Source organism: Varanus komodoensis, unplaced genomic scaffold (assembly GCF_004798865.1).
Source record: "Varanus komodoensis strain SLA01 unplaced genomic scaffold, ASM479886v1 scaffold2, whole genome shotgun sequence".
In the NCBI taxonomy this organism is placed as follows: domain Eukaryota; kingdom Metazoa; phylum Chordata; class Lepidosauria; order Squamata; family Varanidae; genus Varanus; species Varanus komodoensis.
The window spans coordinates 44,405,238-44,423,418 of NW_025335568.1; the positions used below are offsets into that span (position 1 = coordinate 44,405,238).

An 18,181-nucleotide genomic window follows, 5' to 3' on the forward strand; every position below is an offset into this window, starting at 1 on the left:
GAATCACTGCAGCTTGATAGGGCTCTATCTGGAAATCCTTGTCCAAATAAAACCTTGAAGGTTGTTTGTAAAGCTTACAAGGTTGTTTGAATGTATGGTTGCAGCGCATCATTTCTGAATCCTCCAGATCCCAATCCTGCTTTCTCCAAATGGCCATGTCCCTTTCTTCTGACAGTTGGTCAGCTGGTGTTTGCCCAGGCTTTGCATATTTCCCAAACCTTGATCTTTTATTTTAGCATGCTAAAATGTTGAGAAGTTTCCACTTTATGCATAGCTCCTAGCAGTAAAAGTATTACGGTAAACTATTCTGGCATTTTTGGTATTTTGGCCCTGCCCCATCTTGCCTTCAGCCCCCTTTACCCCTGCAATGTACCCCTGAGAGCACCTCCAACATTGAATTTTTGGGGAAAGGGGTTCAATATAATCTGTTCTTACTGGTTTGAAATGGTTCATAGCTTCCCATTCCTATCTTTTAAGGCCAGGACCGGTCGTACCACCATTGTGATTGCTCACAGACTCTCCACAATCAGGACAGCAGATGTTATTGTGGGCTTTGCGAAGGGTGTTCTTGCTGAGCAGGGGACACATGAAGAACTCATGGCACAGAAGGGCATTTACCATGACCTTGTAATGCAACAGGTAACCAGAGACACTGGCTCGTTCTGCACATAAGGCTAAAGCTGGTTTAACAGTACAAGTACAAGTCAGAGCAAGCCTCCACCCAACACCCCCACTTCCCTCTCTTCCTCCAGCCCAGCTGTGAGGAGACTGGAAGCTTCTGCTTCTTTTTTAGATGGATGCAGTTCAGGGTTCTGTCCAAACTATAACTAGTGAAAACAAGCCATCTCCAGAAATTATGGATTGCAGTTGGCTGGTTTCCCTTAACCACACTTTGTCTAGGTTCAGAAGTCACAGTTTAGTTTAGAATGGATGTCAACATTTCCAAACTCCTCCTTGCAAATATACCAGATGGTGCGCAGGAGAGCCCAAAATTGCTGCAGCTTGTCCCCAGTGATAAGTCATGTTTAGGGTTGCATTTGAAAAAGGCCAATGAAACATCCTATCAGAACTTTATTTATTAATCCTTGATGTACTGCGTTTTCTCCAAATCCCAGTATAATATGGCGTTTCGGCTATAGCTGGTACCTGAGAGACTGCATTAGCCTAGCCCATCTTGGCAGGAAGGTCCAGAACCTGGGAAGTGTACTATTTGAGAATGTACCACATGTGGACTTAATATTCATGGTAATGAAAGAGACGGATTTTATTAGTAATGTATTTTCTTCTACTAAATCCTATTTTATCATTAGTGTTACAGTGGAGACGATCTAGATGACAATTCAAATTCAGATTTTGAGGAGGAGGAGGTTGAAAACTCTGAGAAAGACGACCAAGACAATCCGGAGACAAATGACTTGGAAAATCCTGTTGCTGGCACAGAACTAGTTAATAGGAGAAGGACCAACACATACAGCATCCGTCATGTTACTATGAAACATTGCTCTGAAAGGAAGAAGAGGAAGGACTGGACAAAGAAAGAGAAGAAGGATAAAGTGGTTGGTTCTAAACGTAATCCATGCATACCTTGTGGTTACAATATTGCATTTGTAATTGAGCTTCGGCTAGTGGGCAGTCTAGAAATAAAATAAATATTTAACAAAGATTTTTGTTAAAATTGCCAGATATGTTACCTTTCATATACAACTTGTGACATCCAATCATTGTTCAGGGCCAGTTTTGATGAACTTCCAAGTTAATATATTCTGTCTTGGCAGATTGATCATTTGATTGTCACTGAAATACAAAGTCTGCTCCACTTACCCTAGGCCAGATTCTCCATAGTTCATTGTTAAGGTCTGTAGTAGCTATTGCAAGGAAAGGGGAAAACTTGCTGAAAGAAAAATGCAAAGAAAAAGGAAACGGCAACAGTAAGAAGCACTGTTTTGCTGAGAGCTCAGTCCTGGAGGGGAAAGATGATATTTGAACGAATGTAGTGAAGATGCTGTTAGGCTGACCTGGAAGTGCCATTCTTTCCTAGAGTACCTTTTCTCCCCATGATGAAGCTCTGAACATTCCCACAAGGCCATCAAGAATAATAGTACCCAATTCCTGGAGCACTTCTCTACTTAAAATATGGAAACTTTTTGAAACTTAGGAATGCAGGAAATGGATAGATGAACCCATGAATGTTCATACATTTAAAAATATCAGCAGATGTGCCAGAGAGGGGCAAAGCCAAACAGCTGCCATTTGGCATTTATATATGAATGGAAACAGGGCTTCTGGAAACAGGAGGCATTTTGCAGTAGTGGAAAGACACCACTGGATACAATCCATTGTGAACATGCTTGCTCTCTCTCACTTTCTCTGCCAAAGTAATGAATGAAAAGTGCAGCAATTGGTGAGACTTCAGTTTTGTGTGTGTGTGTGTGTGTGTGTGTGTGTGTGTGTGTGTGTGTTTTAAGGCTGAGTAGTGTAAGCAGATAGGTAAACATGCAATTCTTCCAGTTATAGATAGGAAAATGGTAGAAAGCATAAAGTTAAGACTGGAAAAAGGAAACAGGTAATAGGTATTCCTGGGCATCTGAAGTTGAATTTGCTGAGATAGGGTCATATTTCTAACAGTATCAGCCAATGTAGCCAATATAAGATGATGATTACATTACATTAATATCCTGTCTTTTTTATTCTTGTGAGGAACCCAAGGTGGTTTACATAGTCTTCCTCCACCCCATTTTATCCCTACAAAAACAGTATTGTGAGGTAGGTTAGGCTGAGACTCAGGGCCTGGCCTTAGTGAACCTAGTGAACTTCATGGCTGAGGGACTTTGGGCCAGTCACTAACATAGGCCCACAAAAATGTGGCCATTACTTCATCTAATATTTTACTCATATGCTCAATTTCTTCTTCACATAATTTCACAGATCAAGATAAACAGATGTCTATTTCTTTAGAAAAAGATACAGCTATAAAAATACTGTTTGATGTGCAAAATGAGGGCAATGAGTTTTGGGCAGGTTTTGATAAACTACTTTACAGGCAAACTTAGTTTGAAAAAGTTCCATACAACATTTAGTTCAACAGAATGATCTAAAAATTCGTTAAAGCATTTGTGCATTTTATGATGGTTGACCCAATTTGCTTTTGCAATGCTTTATGCAGAGAGATTTTGACATGTTAGCCTTTTGTTCCATTTCTTCTTTATTTTTGACTGAACTTTTAAAGCTTTTGAGTCACAAACATCAGTTGATGTATGGTAACTCCGTAAGTTTCTCCTTAGTCAGTACCTTTGGAGTTCATGTAAATGTCTTGGCAGTATTATGCCTGGTTTATTGCCCAGCAATTACATTGCCTCTGCAGTATTCCCACTCCCATGACAACTGGATTTTTTCCTCTTACAGGAAGAGAAACTCCCTGAGGTGCCTTATTCCAGAATTCTGGCTCTGAATAAGCCTGAATTCTGCTATATTGTGGTTGGAGTCATTGCTGCTGCCATTGGAGGCTGTGTTAGTTCTGCATTTGCCTTTCTTGTTGGTAAAATCATTGGGGTAGGTTCATGCAAAATCTTTCTTTTCCACTATCCTGCCAAGCCTTTTTCTGTCCTTCTTAGTGTATTAGGGCTTCTCTATGTGAATCGGGCACTTTCCCAAGGTTTATGTAGGCTGTAGTATAGAGTGGAAGGCTTTGGTATAGAGTTGAATTGTTAAAATATACTAGGCTTCTGTAGCAAATAATGGCCCCATCTAGGAAAAAATCCAAGTGCCATTAAAATCCATTCAGTCCTCAGGTCACTGTATTATCAGAGGTGGCTATTTGTCCTTTCAATTTTGTAATATTTTATCTGTCAAAACAGCATAGAAAACCATTTATGTTAACACATACAAATATTTTAAACATATAAATTGATTTCCAAGTAGCTTTTCTCTAATTTACTATTTTTCAAACCCTGTAATAAGTTGCACATTGAATTTCTAGAAAGCCACTGGACTACATAAAGCTTCTGTTTTATGAAGCATAGGGAATTTGTGTAGACATTCTCACATAGCTTTTGATGTGGTGCTAGGAATACCAAGTAGTAACCAGCAATGTAGAAGCAATGTGGGTGGAAGAGACCATGCTCTCAGTGTGGTGCAGGGACATCTGGAGAATCAGGCAACCTCTGTGAGGGAGGTGAGAAAACAGTAGCATCAAAAGTGACTTACAGGTGGAAAGTTAGTGTGTGGCTCAGCTGAAATAAATAAAATGACTGTAAACAAGACATTATTTTAAGTACCTGTGAATCTGTGCTTTGCAACCTAGGTTTTTGAAGAACAAGATGTTGTAAAGAAAAGCCAAAATGCAACGATGTTTTCTCTATTTTTTCTTCTGCTGGGAGCAATCAGCTTAATAACATATATAGTCCAGGTAAGCAGTAGGATCACACCTACTTCAGCCTTCCCCTACCTTGCACTCTCCAGATGTTTCAGAGTATAACTCTATCATCCCCAGTCAGTAAGGTGAGTGGCTGTGGATAATGGGAGTTATCCAACACATCTGGAGGGTATCTGGTTCGGAAAAGCTGGCTACTTAATAGGGTTTGTCATGAAGGGGCATCTGAAAGAAGTGGAATTATAAAATTGGAGTACACCTTCCCTCAGGGGTAATATGTCAGTTTCTAAATTTCATCCCCCCAAAATGATGTAACTATGTTAATGGAGCACACCGAGGCTTTATTAATCCTTGTAACATCACATGATTAGTCAGGTTAATGATTGCAGGATCAGACTTATGGGCCACAGTATGTTCTGCAGGCAGAGATGGAAAGCTCCCAGAACAGTGCTGCAGGATCAGGACTGGTGCATAGCTAGCAGGGTAAGGAACCACAAGAAAGAGGCTGATACGGTGATACAGTAAGTATCAGCAGAATCTGGATGAGGGTAAGTTGCTGCAGGATTCGGGACATTTTCCCTGGAGCAACAAGATAAATATCTGCAGGATCAGGGAGAAGGCCTATGTAGTAGTTGTAGTGTAGCTGTACTAGAATGTTCTGGTACTGAGTAACTATGGAACCAAGCTAATCTTTTCTTCTACCCTTGCCTTTCTGCTTTCCATACTGACGCTGAATTGACTGGAAAATCTCACCTATCATCTTTGCTTTCTGCCTGCCTCTTCTTCCAACCCTTCTTAAGCTTCTTAATTCCTAGACTGAACTGGAGTTGCATGTTGTCCAAATAACATCTCTCCCTGCCTCCTGCCATGGGGTGGCTTCTTTGTGGTTGGTTGTAGGGTTTGTAGCCACCGCTATGCCAACTCAGGTGACACAACAAGCCCCCCAAAGCCACTTGGCTAGAGTGACGGGCAGGTATGGCCACATTCTAGGGGGAGTGTTTCTGACAGGCACACTAACATACCTGAGCAGCATGTGTGGCTTTCAGAGGTTTCCCGCAGCTGCTGCAGCCACCAGCCAGGTCTGGCAGTCATTGTAGTTCAAGGTGAGCTGTGCTCTCATCAGCCTCTAAAGAGATGTTATATAATCTGAAATGTTTATATAAAGGACAAGCTTGACTTTCCCATAGGACTTTGCAGTGGGTATATCTATTCTAAATAATTTAGAGCCTTTCAACTGTATGCCCCATACTTTAAATATGTGATGTGAGAGGAGGAGATGTGTGTCATCTCCTTCCCCAACAAAGTGATTAAAGAACATTTGGAACTTAGCTTGCCCGAACTCTCCTGCTCACAAATTATGACAATTTGGTGGCATACAACATCTTTGGTGTTCCCCTACACACACATGTCTTTCTGGAGGTTGTGTAGCATAGGATTTTCTTCTGTTTCTCTCTGGCCATTGCATAATTCATAGTTTTCAATTGATGCCTCCTTGATGCCTGAGCAAGAGACAAGCCCATAAGAAACTGCACTTGTAAATAATGTAACTGGTGTGCTTACAGAATCTAACAAGCCATGTTTTGCTGCTGTTACTTTGCACTGCCATCATTTGGGTTTGTTAAGTCTTCCCCAAGGTGAAGAAAGCTTCCCTCCAAATCCATCAGAGCCATTGCTGGATCTTTTCAAGGCTCAGTTAGAGATTTTGGCTTTGGTAATGCAGCTATGCTGTCTTCTGTCCAAATAGCATTGTTTGGGTTCATTTCTCTAAACCACTTATGAGCTGACAGAACAAGGGAGGGTGTCAAGGATGGATGGATCCACTTTCTAATCCTCATGTCTGTTTCACCAGGGATTTTCTAATTACTGACTTTGTGAAGAGGTATTTAAAAGTGAATTATAATAAAAGCAATGTCTACTCTTCTGTTTCTCTCTGTTACTTTTCCTGACTGCAGCAAGCAAGTAGAAAGTGAAAGATTCTGTGCTGGATTGAATTTGGTTTTGTTTGTACATTGATTTCTTTCTTCTTTCACTCAGTCCTTCTATTGGACTTCTCCTTCAGTGAAAAATATTTCTTTCTTTATTGTACTTTCTTAGTTCTTCTGAAAATATGTATTATTGAATGGATTAAAAATAACAAATAATTAAGTAAGCTAGTAATCCATTTCAAAAAAGGGGACTAAAATTTAAAACAAAGTCTGATGTAGGAACCAGAAACAAACCTGACTTAAAGAATTCACTGGGCTCAAGGAACCACAGAGAAATTAAGACATTAGAGTCAAAACCAGATAGATGAGGAATAAAGCCAGCACCTTATAAACTTCCTGAGATTGAAACAGAAGCACGACCATTAAATACAGAGGTGATGTCTGGCAGCAACCAGCAAAATAATAACTGAGAGATAAGACTAAGGAAGTAGAGCTGTATTCATTTAAGTATCCAGATTTTATATGTATGTATTTATATGTGTATTTATTTATGATGTTGGAAGCCATCCCAAGGCTTATGCGAATGGGATGGCATACAAAAATTCCAAATAAATAAAATAATAAAAAGTGTAGCATACAAATGCCTGTAGGGAAGTAACTGTATCCTTCAGAAATTACAAGTGTACCTAAAACTTGGATAGTGCCATAATTTGGGGAGTATGGGTGAAAAGGCAATGATCACCTTGTCTTGAAAGCTGATCTTCTTTCCAAACTCTACAAGCAATACTGGAATGTGGACCAGTAATGGTGTCCTTTCAGCACAAGGGGTCCTTTCAGCCCTTGAGGTCCTTTCAGCACAAGGGTCAAATTTAGTTTTGGAATAGCCCTTAGGGGGCACATTCCAGAGACAGACAGGGCAGAAGACAAAAGGAATAAGCCCTTTAGCTTTACCAAAATACCCTTTTAACTTAAGGCTCTCAGTGCCAATAACTAAGCCGTCGTAGAGGAATTTCAACTTTGCAATGGTAAAAGCCGTTCCAAGGGTGAGGGTCACCAAATGATCTGTGCCTGGGGAAAGGAGGTGGGGCTAAGGAAGGGGGCTCCCATCTGGGGAACTTAAGGATGATTGGATTTGTGCCTCTGGCCTAAGGTTCAGCACCCCCGAAATAGATCATAATGGTCTGTGCTATTCTTGTGTAACTAACCCTAACCCTAACTAATTGTCAGCCTTATGGAATCCTTCTCCAGTCTAAACTATGGAGGGCTATGTGAGTTGCCTTGGGCTCCTCACTATAGAAAAAAAGGTGGCATAGAAATGTAATAAACATACGGAATTGTACCAGAGCATGACGCATTATTTATAAGGATTTTGTATCACCTACTTCCTACAAGATATTATTATTTAAAATGTTATCACATTTTCCTGTAAGATAATATTAATGTATCTATCTTTATTTATTTCAGGGTTTCACATTTGCAAAGTCTGGGGATACACTGACTATGCGATTGAGATCACTTTCATTCAAAGCATTGCTTCAACAGGTAACAAGATGCAGCTGGTTTGAGCAGTATTTTTGGTGGAAGGGTGGAACATATAAAAGGGGGAACAAAAGTATACTTTTATGATGGATCTGAACTTTGGTCCATTGGCTTCGGCATTTGCCCCATACTACAACAGATCAAACTAGGGGAGGTTATGCAACAGCACACATGGTAAACAGTAACTTCTGTAATAATGTGTAAAACATTAGGCACAATTAATTTGAGACATACCAAGCTGGGCCATCAGTCTTTCAGGATCAGTGTTCTGTAGAATATAAAGATGGACCACAGCTCTCCAGGATGTTTCACAAAGGTCTCTTCCCAGCCCTACCTGAAGATGGCAAGACTTGAACCTGTGATCTTCTGTATGCAAAATCTGTGCATCCTAACTCTCTCAGCTTTTTCTGGGATTCTTAACATGAAGGACTTAATGTTGCAAGGGAGAACACTGCACGTCATGGCTTGATTTCTCCTAGGTTCCAATAGTTTCTAGTTGGAAGATGTTGGCAAGAGAGTTTGCAATCAAATTCCCAATCATTTCTTAGTTCTGCTTCCCACATGAAAATATCTTAATCATAGCGCTACAGAACAAGAGATATCATAATCTATGTTTCATTTGGCATAGTGAAAGCAAGCAGCAATCCAGCTTTGATGTTCCTCTGTGGTAGAACTAAACTTAATATGTCTTCCTCAAATATTATGGTCGTTTGTGGTAGGCAGTAAGCATTCTATCTTCTTAATAACCAGTTGGGCAAAGCATATAGGAAAAGGAGGCTTGATTTCATTGATGAGAATTAAAGCGGTGATCCTCCATCTTTAGCAAGCAGGGTGTCTTCACATTTCCAAACGAAGGAAAGTAGGTAGAATGCACTCTGCAAGGCAGGTTAAACCAATAATAGCACTTAGATCTACATCATACCTCTCCTGTCCTTCCATCTCTCTGGGGAAGTAACTGAACTGAGAAATCACTTTCAGGTAACAGTGATCCAGGTGAGGGAACAACTAAGTCCTCCTAATCTAGAGGGTCATTTAAGCATGGCTGCACTTTAAATTGATATTGACTTCATCAGGTCAGCAAGTTCACCCTCGTTGCTGAACAACCAACTAGAACAAATGTCTAATATTTTATCTATGGTAAAACCTCTCAAAAGATGGACATAAGCTTTGGCGATTAGTTTAATGAATAGCCAGCAAACTGAGTTTTGATGAGCCATTTGCAAGTGCAAAACTTACATGAACCATCTTTTTTGTTTTTAGGATATTGGATGGTTTGATGACCCTAAGAATGGCACTGGGATTCTGTTAACCAGACTTGCAACAGATGCTTCCCAAGTAAAAGGAGTATGTTCCAACTTATTGTTTGCTTGTTTCATTGCAATAACCTTTGCAGTATCTGTAACAAGAAGGTGTTGTACAATGCAGCCTAGTACATAGGAAAGTTGGAAACTACCAAAGATTTCAAATCACACAGGCAGTATCTTACTTTGAAGCTGCCATCACTGATTTGGCTTGTCATAAGCTGAGTTTTAAACCTAGTCATTTATTTGACTAGGTCATTTATAGAAGTATTTTTATGCTGCTTCTCCACCAAAAAAGCTCACTGAGAGACTTGCATATAATCAATAAAGAAGAGACTTCCATTCAGCAGATTTCACTCTAAGAAGGCACAACTCAAAAGGACAGAGAAAGGGAAGAGAGGGAACACATATTTCAGCAGGACTCTCATTTTCTTCTGCAGAGCCTGCTGAAATGGCTGCTGCTGGTAACAGTTGGAGAAGGAAGAGCATCTGCAGGGGTGGTCTTCATCAAGGCTCTCTCTCCAAGACATTGAGAAAAAGGAAAAATGGATTTGCACCATTACCTGCACTCTATTTCTAATACAAACACAAAGATCTGTAGCAGTAATTGCACAAGACACCCAGTAATCTGATGGCCCACCGTAGACAATGTCAGAAGGCTATAGGGTTGCCTCCTAAGCTGCTGAAATGGTGAACTAGTTATTCCATTTCATATTGTAACTTTGGAATGAACAGACCGCATTGCTTGTTTGTTTTAAAGGAATCCTTTAAGCCAGAAAAATGGAAACCCCAGATGTGTGTTTTGTGTTTGCTTTTTAAGGCTACTGGAAGTTGGCTGGCCTTATTGATCCTGACTACCTTCGCTGTAGGGTCGGCAGTAGTTGTTGCCCTTGCACATGGCTGGCAAGTGACGTTGCTCATCATGGCCTGTATGCCTGTCTTCGCTGGGTTGCAGGCCATTTGTGTCAAATTCCTGACTGGTTATGTAGCAAAGGATCAAAAAGCCCTTCATGAAGCTGGAAGAGTAAGTGCTTCTTACGTAAGATGCATGGCTGTGATTAGGTCAGATGTTCTTGATCTCCAGTTCCCATTGTGGCTGAAGGGCCAGGTTGATGGGAGTTGTCGTTCAGAAATGTTTGGAGGCACACAGTTCCCCATCCATGGATGGGGACACTATATCCAGCACTGCTCTTAAAACTGAATAAGGCACCAGTATTTATTATTGTAAGCTGTCCTGAGATGTTCTGTAGGGGATGGGATAGAAAGTCTTTTAATAAATAAATAAATAGATAGATAGATAAACTTCACCAGGAGCCTCTTGTGCATCGGCTATTTAGAGTGCTTTGTGCTGCCCTTCCCAGTGGATCCCAGGAAAATTTTCTGTAAAGCTGCATATGCTGAATTAAAATACAGAACACTAAAGTAAATGGATAAAAAAGCAGGTTAATAAAAAGCCATAGTGGGGCCACACAAGCTTCAAGTTGCACAGAAAACAAGATGCACTTACCCAGCCATTTTTGCATGTCTCAGGCTGCCAAATCAGATCAGGCAGTGAGCTTGGCTACCTACCAAAATAGCAGAAGGGTGCCAACGTTAGAGCCCACAGTGGAGGCAGGACTTTCTCCAAGGTACTCTGGATGTTACATTTTGGTTGGTATTGCAAGAATACTTCAGATATGAAACATTGCAGAAGTTTATCTAGGTAATTAACCCTGTGTTTACTATTCCACTTGCTCTCAGCTTCCATGAAAGAAAAAACACAGAGACAACAGGTGTATGTATGCAAGTGAGCAAAGGAAAGAGGATTGCAGAATGAGCACAGCATTGCTTTACCCTGCTTTGCACCTGCTCTCTCTCCTCTCTCCACTCTCCTCTTTCCCTCCCTTCAACAACATCTCTTTTGACCATGCAAAGCAGAATCAAGGAAACTAGCACAGTAATATCCTACTTTCTCTTATTCTGTGTTATGGTTTCTCCTCCCCCACTTACAATGAAATCAAAGGTTGGTGGGGAGATGTGCCCATGCCTGTAGGCGATTAAGGAACAGGCTGTGAGAGGTGGACTGGATGGAGTGCTATTGAAGTGGAGATGAAGCTTAGTGGAAGCCCACTTCGAAGGAGGCAAGCAGAAGCCACCCTTCACAGAACATGGAGAGGAGGAGAACCTTGTTAAGTTGGGGCATGAATGAGATGTAATAATATTATGATAAGGACCTCACAGGTGGCATGTAGCCTTTAGTAAATGAGCTTTCTTTTTTCTTGTCTTTTTGAGTCTCATATGCACCATATTTTGCTAATTTAGATTTCAACAGAAGCTATAGAAAATATAAGAACTGTAGCTGCATTGACAAGTGAAGATACCTTTTTTGAGAAATATAAGGCAAGCTTAGAAGTTCCATACAGGTAAAGTTTACACACAAATTGATTTATTTTTAGAACATGACACTCTTACACACAAACACGGGAAGGCATTTGCATAATAACTATTTACAATTCTGGAAATTTGGAATGATCCTGTGCAACACTGGGATATATCTTGTTCTGCTCCCCCACACAGGTCATATATGCTTATTGGACACCAGATAAGTGGTGAACACATATGTAGAGTCCCACAGCAACAGGCCTTACTTTATATCACATGCATAAATCAATAGAAAAAAACCTATGCACATCTGCTTAAAACTAGGGCTCATTGACACAGCTCATATGGTCAGTCCTTTCTTGCCCAGCCCTGGGGTTAAGTAGGACTTACTGGGCTCCACCAGTTATGTTGTATATATGTAGGTTTGTGCTACTTCCATGATATGTCCATTGTGTATGGATGAACCATCTTTCAAGATGGAAGGGTATAGAGAGATGAGATGGCAGGAGGGATACCACTGCCCCAAAAAGGTTTTGTGTTCATGTGGACAGGGCAATGATGCTGCTGGGCTTGACATGTATGCCTTACATGTCTCAGAACCACAGTTCCAGTATGAATCTGCCTGCATACTGAACTCATCATTTGAGGCCTTTCTCTGAGTGCTTCCCCAAAGGAGGTTTGGAGAATGACACTGAGGAAGAAGGTCTTCTCAGTTATAGCTCGCAGTTGTGAATGCTCTTCCTAGTGAGAGCTGCTTGGTGCCAGGATTTTTATCTTCTCAGTGCTCTTTTAAGACTGTTCTCTAATCCTTGGTTCTGATGCTACATGGTAGCGATTTTTATTTCAATTGTTTTATCCAGTCCCTATATTTTCATGTAACTGTTGTTTTTCTATTTTTTTATGTTAAAGCATGTTATATTTTTGTTTAGTAATTTTTGTGTTCCACTGCAAAAACATTGACTACTGGGTGGTATGCAAATGAAATCAACAAAATTAAATAACTAGAATTCAAATCCTTAGTGTATTTGTTTAGAATTAATGATAGAAGTCAAAGTTTTGAGCGATAGATACTCTGCCTGCTGTTCCTTTGCATATAATTATAAATTGTGATTCCTTTTCACTGGGATTATTTTTTTCCTAACAGAGACTCTCTGAAGAAAGCTCTACTTATCAGCACTTCTTATGCCATAGCTCAAGGTTCTAGCTTTTTTGTACATGCCATCATCTTCCGATTTGGAGCATGGGCCGTTTCCCATTGTTTCATTACCTCTGAACAACTTTTTATGTAAGTATATTTTATGAGTTCATGAAGTTGTATGCAAACTCCCTAGTTCAGAAGCAGAAGGCTGTTGAATAGCAGCTGCTGAGGAGCAAAATTTGTCCTTCCAAGTGTATCTGCCTAGTCATAGTAAGAAACAGAATGCTGGCCTAGATAGACCTTTGCTCTGATTGTATGTCTTTTGAACTCAGTATTTGCTGCCAGATCTGCAGCCCTTTAACCAACATCTGAGGAGCACATGGAAACCTGTACTTTGGCAAAAGGTGTTGTGCAATGTTCCTGTGGTTCTTCTAGTGTAGCCACATGCTCAGGTGATCCTGAAAGGGACAAAAAAGGGCATATATTTCTGGGACTTGCCCCTGTCTAACACATCATGTTCAATTCCCACTCCTAGCCAACATATCAGAATAGCAGAGACTGGGAGGTCCAATGTCAATGGAATGGTTTCTCCACTCTGGGTTTCAGGATGAACTTTAAATCTGTTCGTGGTGCTGCTCCCGGTCCCACAACATGTTCAGCACCATGGATAGTTCCTGGAAAGTTGAAACTGTGGTCTGGATTAGGTGAAGTGCCCCACTGTGACTGGAGACTCCAACCTCCACTGAGAATACATTTTCAGTTCTTGTTTACTGGATGTTGGCCTATTGCTGTAACTTGAGGGCTAAGAACAATATTTCACTTCATAACACTTGTGGAGTTCTTTGCAATTAGTGGGATTAATCCCAGGTAATCATTTGGAGTCTTATATACTTTTTTATTGATTTAAGTACTTGGGTAGCATGAAACTCTTTTTACAAATACATCTTCAGTAAAGGTTGCATGACAAATAATGGGCAGGTTAGCACAATACAACAATCCACCCTCTTCATGAAACATAGTGAAATGCTTTTTATGAAATGACCTGTGGTGTCCTGGACAGATGCTTGGGCTCACTGTGGAATCGCCCCTCTTCCACCTCCTTCCTTCCGTGATATCCAAGGGGACCCTGCAGCAGCTTTGTCTTCTGTCCTGTGCCTGCTACAACTGGAAACTTTTCACTAGCTGTGACTATTCTCCCCTGCTCTCCCCAGCCCCTAAATAATGAACAGCAATCTTGGAACAGACATCCAGTGACAGTCCCATGATGGGATTCATGCCTTCACCAAAACTCCTCTTCATGCCATACCCAGTAAGATCGTAACCATGTTTATAGGCCACCTTTGCCTCTCCTAATCTGCTGCCCTCTCCTTTTTCAACTGCTTTCACCTAAGGGCACCAGTACAATATGTTAAGTTAGAGTATATACTTTGGGTTCTAATACTACTCCCTGTTTTGTGCTTCCAGAGTTTTTGTTTTGATACTTTTTGCTAGTCTGGAGCTTTCTCGTGCTAACTCCCTTGCACCTGATTTTGGCAAATCAAAAATAGCTGCCCAAAGAATTTTTCAGCTTTTGGATCACAAGCCGCTTATTGACAGCTATAGCGAAAGGGGTGAAAAATTGGTAAGATTTTGCCAATTGTTCTTATCATGTTAGCTGATTTAATGCATTAAATTGACTTTTATTTTCACAGGTTCAGTATAAATGATTAACAATAGTGATGTTTGTTTTGATCCCTGTCAATCTAATCTGGAAAAAAATCTTACAGAAAACCTGACGAGTTATGCATCTTTAGAAAGGTTGAAAAGAATCACAACTGTCCTTGCTAGAAATTAAAATATTCTAAGCTCTTTCTTATCAAGGCTGTGAATTTTATGAGAAGAAAAAATTCCTTAAGTTGTGATTTTGGAATGATGTTTCACTTTAATATGTGAAAGCAAAACCAACATGGACAAATAGCAGATTCCAGCCAAAGTTAAACTTTTAAAAAGCTAAACTTTTACATTCTTACTGGGATAACCAACACATATCTAGTTGTTATTTTGGGGTGGCAACTTCTATTATCCCTGATGAAGGACTATACTGGCTAGATATGATGGGTGTTGGAGTTCAACTGCATATGCAGGGCTACCAATTCACCATGCCTGTATCAAGAATCCCCTTCCCTATTAACCATTGTGAAACTTATTTCTGAATAAGAATGCAGAGGATTTCTCTGCCAGTCTCCTTACTTTTAATGGAAAAGTTAAGTACATGTTTAAATGGAGTCCATCCCCGAGTCCTACATTGCTTCTTTTCAGCTGCATTGTCTCCAGTGTTTTACTATTTTAAAATGTTTGCTGTCCAGGTATACATAAAATGTAAAAAGAATAGATGGAACCAGCCATTTCTAAAAGCAGAGCAATCAGGAAAGTAAATGCAATATATATTGCCTTAGGGGGTGGACATAAACTTTAAAAATCATCTTTCTTTTAGAAAAATTTCATATTGCTCATCAGAAAAAGAATATGGGAGGTATCTTTTCAAATGGAATCAAATTCTTTGCTCTATACATGGTCAAAGTGCCATGTATACAGAAATCATTACAGACAAATTACATTACAGAAAAATCATTGTATATTTTAAATGATGCAAGGACTAGTGTCTTGTGCTCAGAATTATTTTTTGTTAAGAAAATCAAATGTGTAAATTCTTAGCAGTACATGCCTGAGTTAATTCTCTCCCCACTTACTCTCTACAGGAAAAATTTGAAGGGAACATTGAATTCAGGGATGTCCATTTTGTATATCCAGCCAGAGCAGAAGTTCAAGTTTTGCAAGGGCTCAGTATACAGGTTACCAAAGGGCAGACTCTGGCACTGGTGGGGAGCAGCGGCTGTGGCAAAAGCACCTCCATCCAGCTTCTGGAGCGGTTCTATGACCCGCGATCAGGACAAGTGGTGAGTCGGTGGTGACTCCTTCTGCATCTACGCTGGGAGTAAGCACTCCATCAGAAATGCTCCTTTTGCAATTGATTCCCAGTGCTGGCTCTAGTGAGTAGGAGTACTTTTCAATGTGAGTCACATATTTATTCCAAGTGGAATGGAGGCAGAGGAAACAGGGCAGTGATCCACATGAGCAAATGCCCAGGATGAGGGTTTTATGGGAAGGCTCTTTTGTTCCCAGTGCCATCCCTGTAATGTGTAGGATCTTTGCTTCAGGCATCTTTGTAGTTCCCTCCTTGCCTTTCTGCTTGCAGTTAGCAGATGGAGTTGACACCAAGTGTCTACACATCCAGTGGTTCAGATCCAGGCTGGGCCTTGTGCAACAGGAACCTGTTCTGTTTGACTGCAGCATTGCAGAGAATATCCAGTATGGAGACAACAGCAGGGTGGTCAGCCAGGAAGAAGTGGAAGCAGCCGCTAAAGCAGCAAATATTCACCAATTTATATTCAGTCTCCCAGAGGTAAAGACATCCTTACATTGTACTCCACTTTCTTTGGAGCATCTCTAATGAACAGGAGATACAAAATACATCAGTGTATGCAAAGATGCAGGTGGCGCAGTGGTTCAAACTGCTGTGCTGTTGGGCTGGTTGATTGAAAGGTCTCCGGTTCGAATCTGCACAACGGGGTGAGTTCCCGTTGCTCCGTCCCAGCTCCTGCCAACCTTGCAGTTCAAAAGTGTGCAAGTAGATAAAAAGGTACCACTTTGGTAAGAAGGTAACAGCATTCTGTGCACTTAGGTGTTTAGTCATGCCGGCCACATGACCATGGAGACTGTCTGCGGACAAACGCTGACTCCCTCTGCTAGGAAACAGAGATGAGCACCACCCCCTAGAGTCAGGCATGACTGGACTTTAATGTCAAGGGGAAACCTTTACCCTTACCTTTATGCAAAGGTGCAGAACTGTTCTGGGGAGGGCTGTCTCAACAGGATGGAGTGGGCAGCCATTAATTCTGCTTCTTGGAATACGCCTTACTGCCCTCCAACTGTGTCAATGGCAAAGCTGCATGCTCGTTGTGGAAGTCTACCAGCACGTGCCTGAAGACAAATCCATAGGCATTCAAGGCAGTGACAAATTTAACATTATTTAAGTATGTTGAAAAGCAAAATAACTTCATTGTTCACACTTCTTGTCTCCCCTTTGTATGCATGTCAAACTTCAGGTATCCAGATTCCATGGTCTGGATGCTATGGAGTAGACAGACAGACCTGTCCTCTTTTAATATCATAGTTTTGCAAAACTTTGAGACAATATAGTTTCTGCTTATGTTGGTTCTATGGTACTTAATTAGAGCAACATTTGCAAAGAGAATTGAATAAGCATGCATTTAATGGGAACTATATTTTGACAAAAATGTACAGTCACTGCCCAGTAGAAATAAATGCAGCAAATTTTCTGAGTCCAAACAGAAATATAGAAATATTGCTTGCAGTTTTGGCATTACCCAGTCACAATGTTTCTCCAGTTCCAGAAGATATTGGACTCTTCAGTAATCTATGTGTAATACTTAGATTATTACAGTAATCTTGTACAGTAATACTTTACCTCCGTACAACAAAGCTACAAATGACAGCTTAGAAATCATAGTTTCAAGGCCTTAGTCATTACACAAGGTAACAGGAAACCACCAGCATCCATCTGTTCTTTAACATTCATCTGTGCAGCTGGTCAAACTGCCTCTCTTCTACCTAGCTCCTTCCTGTGTGGGACCTCTACTTCTAAAGGACTGACTCACCCAGGTCACAGGGGTTATATGGGTTGTGTCATGATAAATGCAGCACACCCTGGCTTTATGATGAAATATTACATCCTGGCTTATTTAACAAACTATATGCAACCCTAAAATAGTCCATCAATTTTGGTGGTTTGTTAAACAGGCCAACAACCCAGCTCTGCTAGGTTCAGACATCACATCAAGCTGCATTTGTATCTTGAATATGCAGAAGCCACGCAGCACATGCCACAATCCACAGTGATTATGAAAACCTGATGAAAACCTGGCACATTGGAGCCACAAATATTACCTTGTAACAGGTTTCTCACAATATGCACGCAACTTGTATTCTTATTTTTTCTTTTCAAATACAGAAATACAATACTCGTGTAGGTGATAATGGAGTTCAGCTTTCAGGAGGACAGAAACAAAGAATAGCCATAGCTCGTGCCCTCGTCCGAAAACCAGAAATTCTGCTTCTGGATGAAGCCACATCAGCTCTTGACACGGAAAGTGAAAAGGTCAGTACATCCTTGCCATGCTACCTAGAAAACATGGAATAAATAGTTAACTGATTTTTAGAGAACCCAGCAGGGAAAATCCTTCCCTGTGCTAGCCATGTAAAGATGTTTGCCTTTTGCCTTTGGTTGCAGATTGTCCAGCAGGCCTTGGATGAAGCTAGAAAAGGTCGAACCTGCATTGTTATTGCTCACAGATTATCAACTATCCAGACTTCAGACATCATAGCAGTAATCTGCAATGGCAAAGTAATGGAACACGGAACTCACAACCAGCTGCTGACATTGAAGGGGTTCTATTACGCTCTTGTCAATGCACAAGTATCCCATTAA

The 18,181-nt window shown here is 40.7% G+C and overlaps 1 protein-coding gene across 1 annotated transcript in view; it reads left to right on the forward strand.

Annotated features, from left to right (window-relative positions):
• Positions 1-18,181, forward strand: part of LOC123022859 (ATP-dependent translocase ABCB1-like) — a 39,499-nt gene extending 21,318 nt beyond the window's left edge. The window contains 14 exon segments of the mRNA XM_044428956.1: positions 478-639; positions 1,311-1,556; positions 3,403-3,549; positions 4,301-4,405; positions 7,759-7,836; positions 9,094-9,177; positions 9,955-10,158; positions 11,436-11,536; positions 12,640-12,780; positions 14,098-14,254; positions 15,372-15,569; positions 15,869-16,075; positions 17,705-17,851; positions 17,984-18,181. Coding sequence (XP_044284891.1) covers positions 478-639; positions 1,311-1,556; positions 3,403-3,549; positions 4,301-4,405; positions 7,759-7,836; positions 9,094-9,177; positions 9,955-10,158; positions 11,436-11,536; positions 12,640-12,780; positions 14,098-14,254; positions 15,372-15,569; positions 15,869-16,075; positions 17,705-17,851; positions 17,984-18,181 — 2,175 coding nt within the window.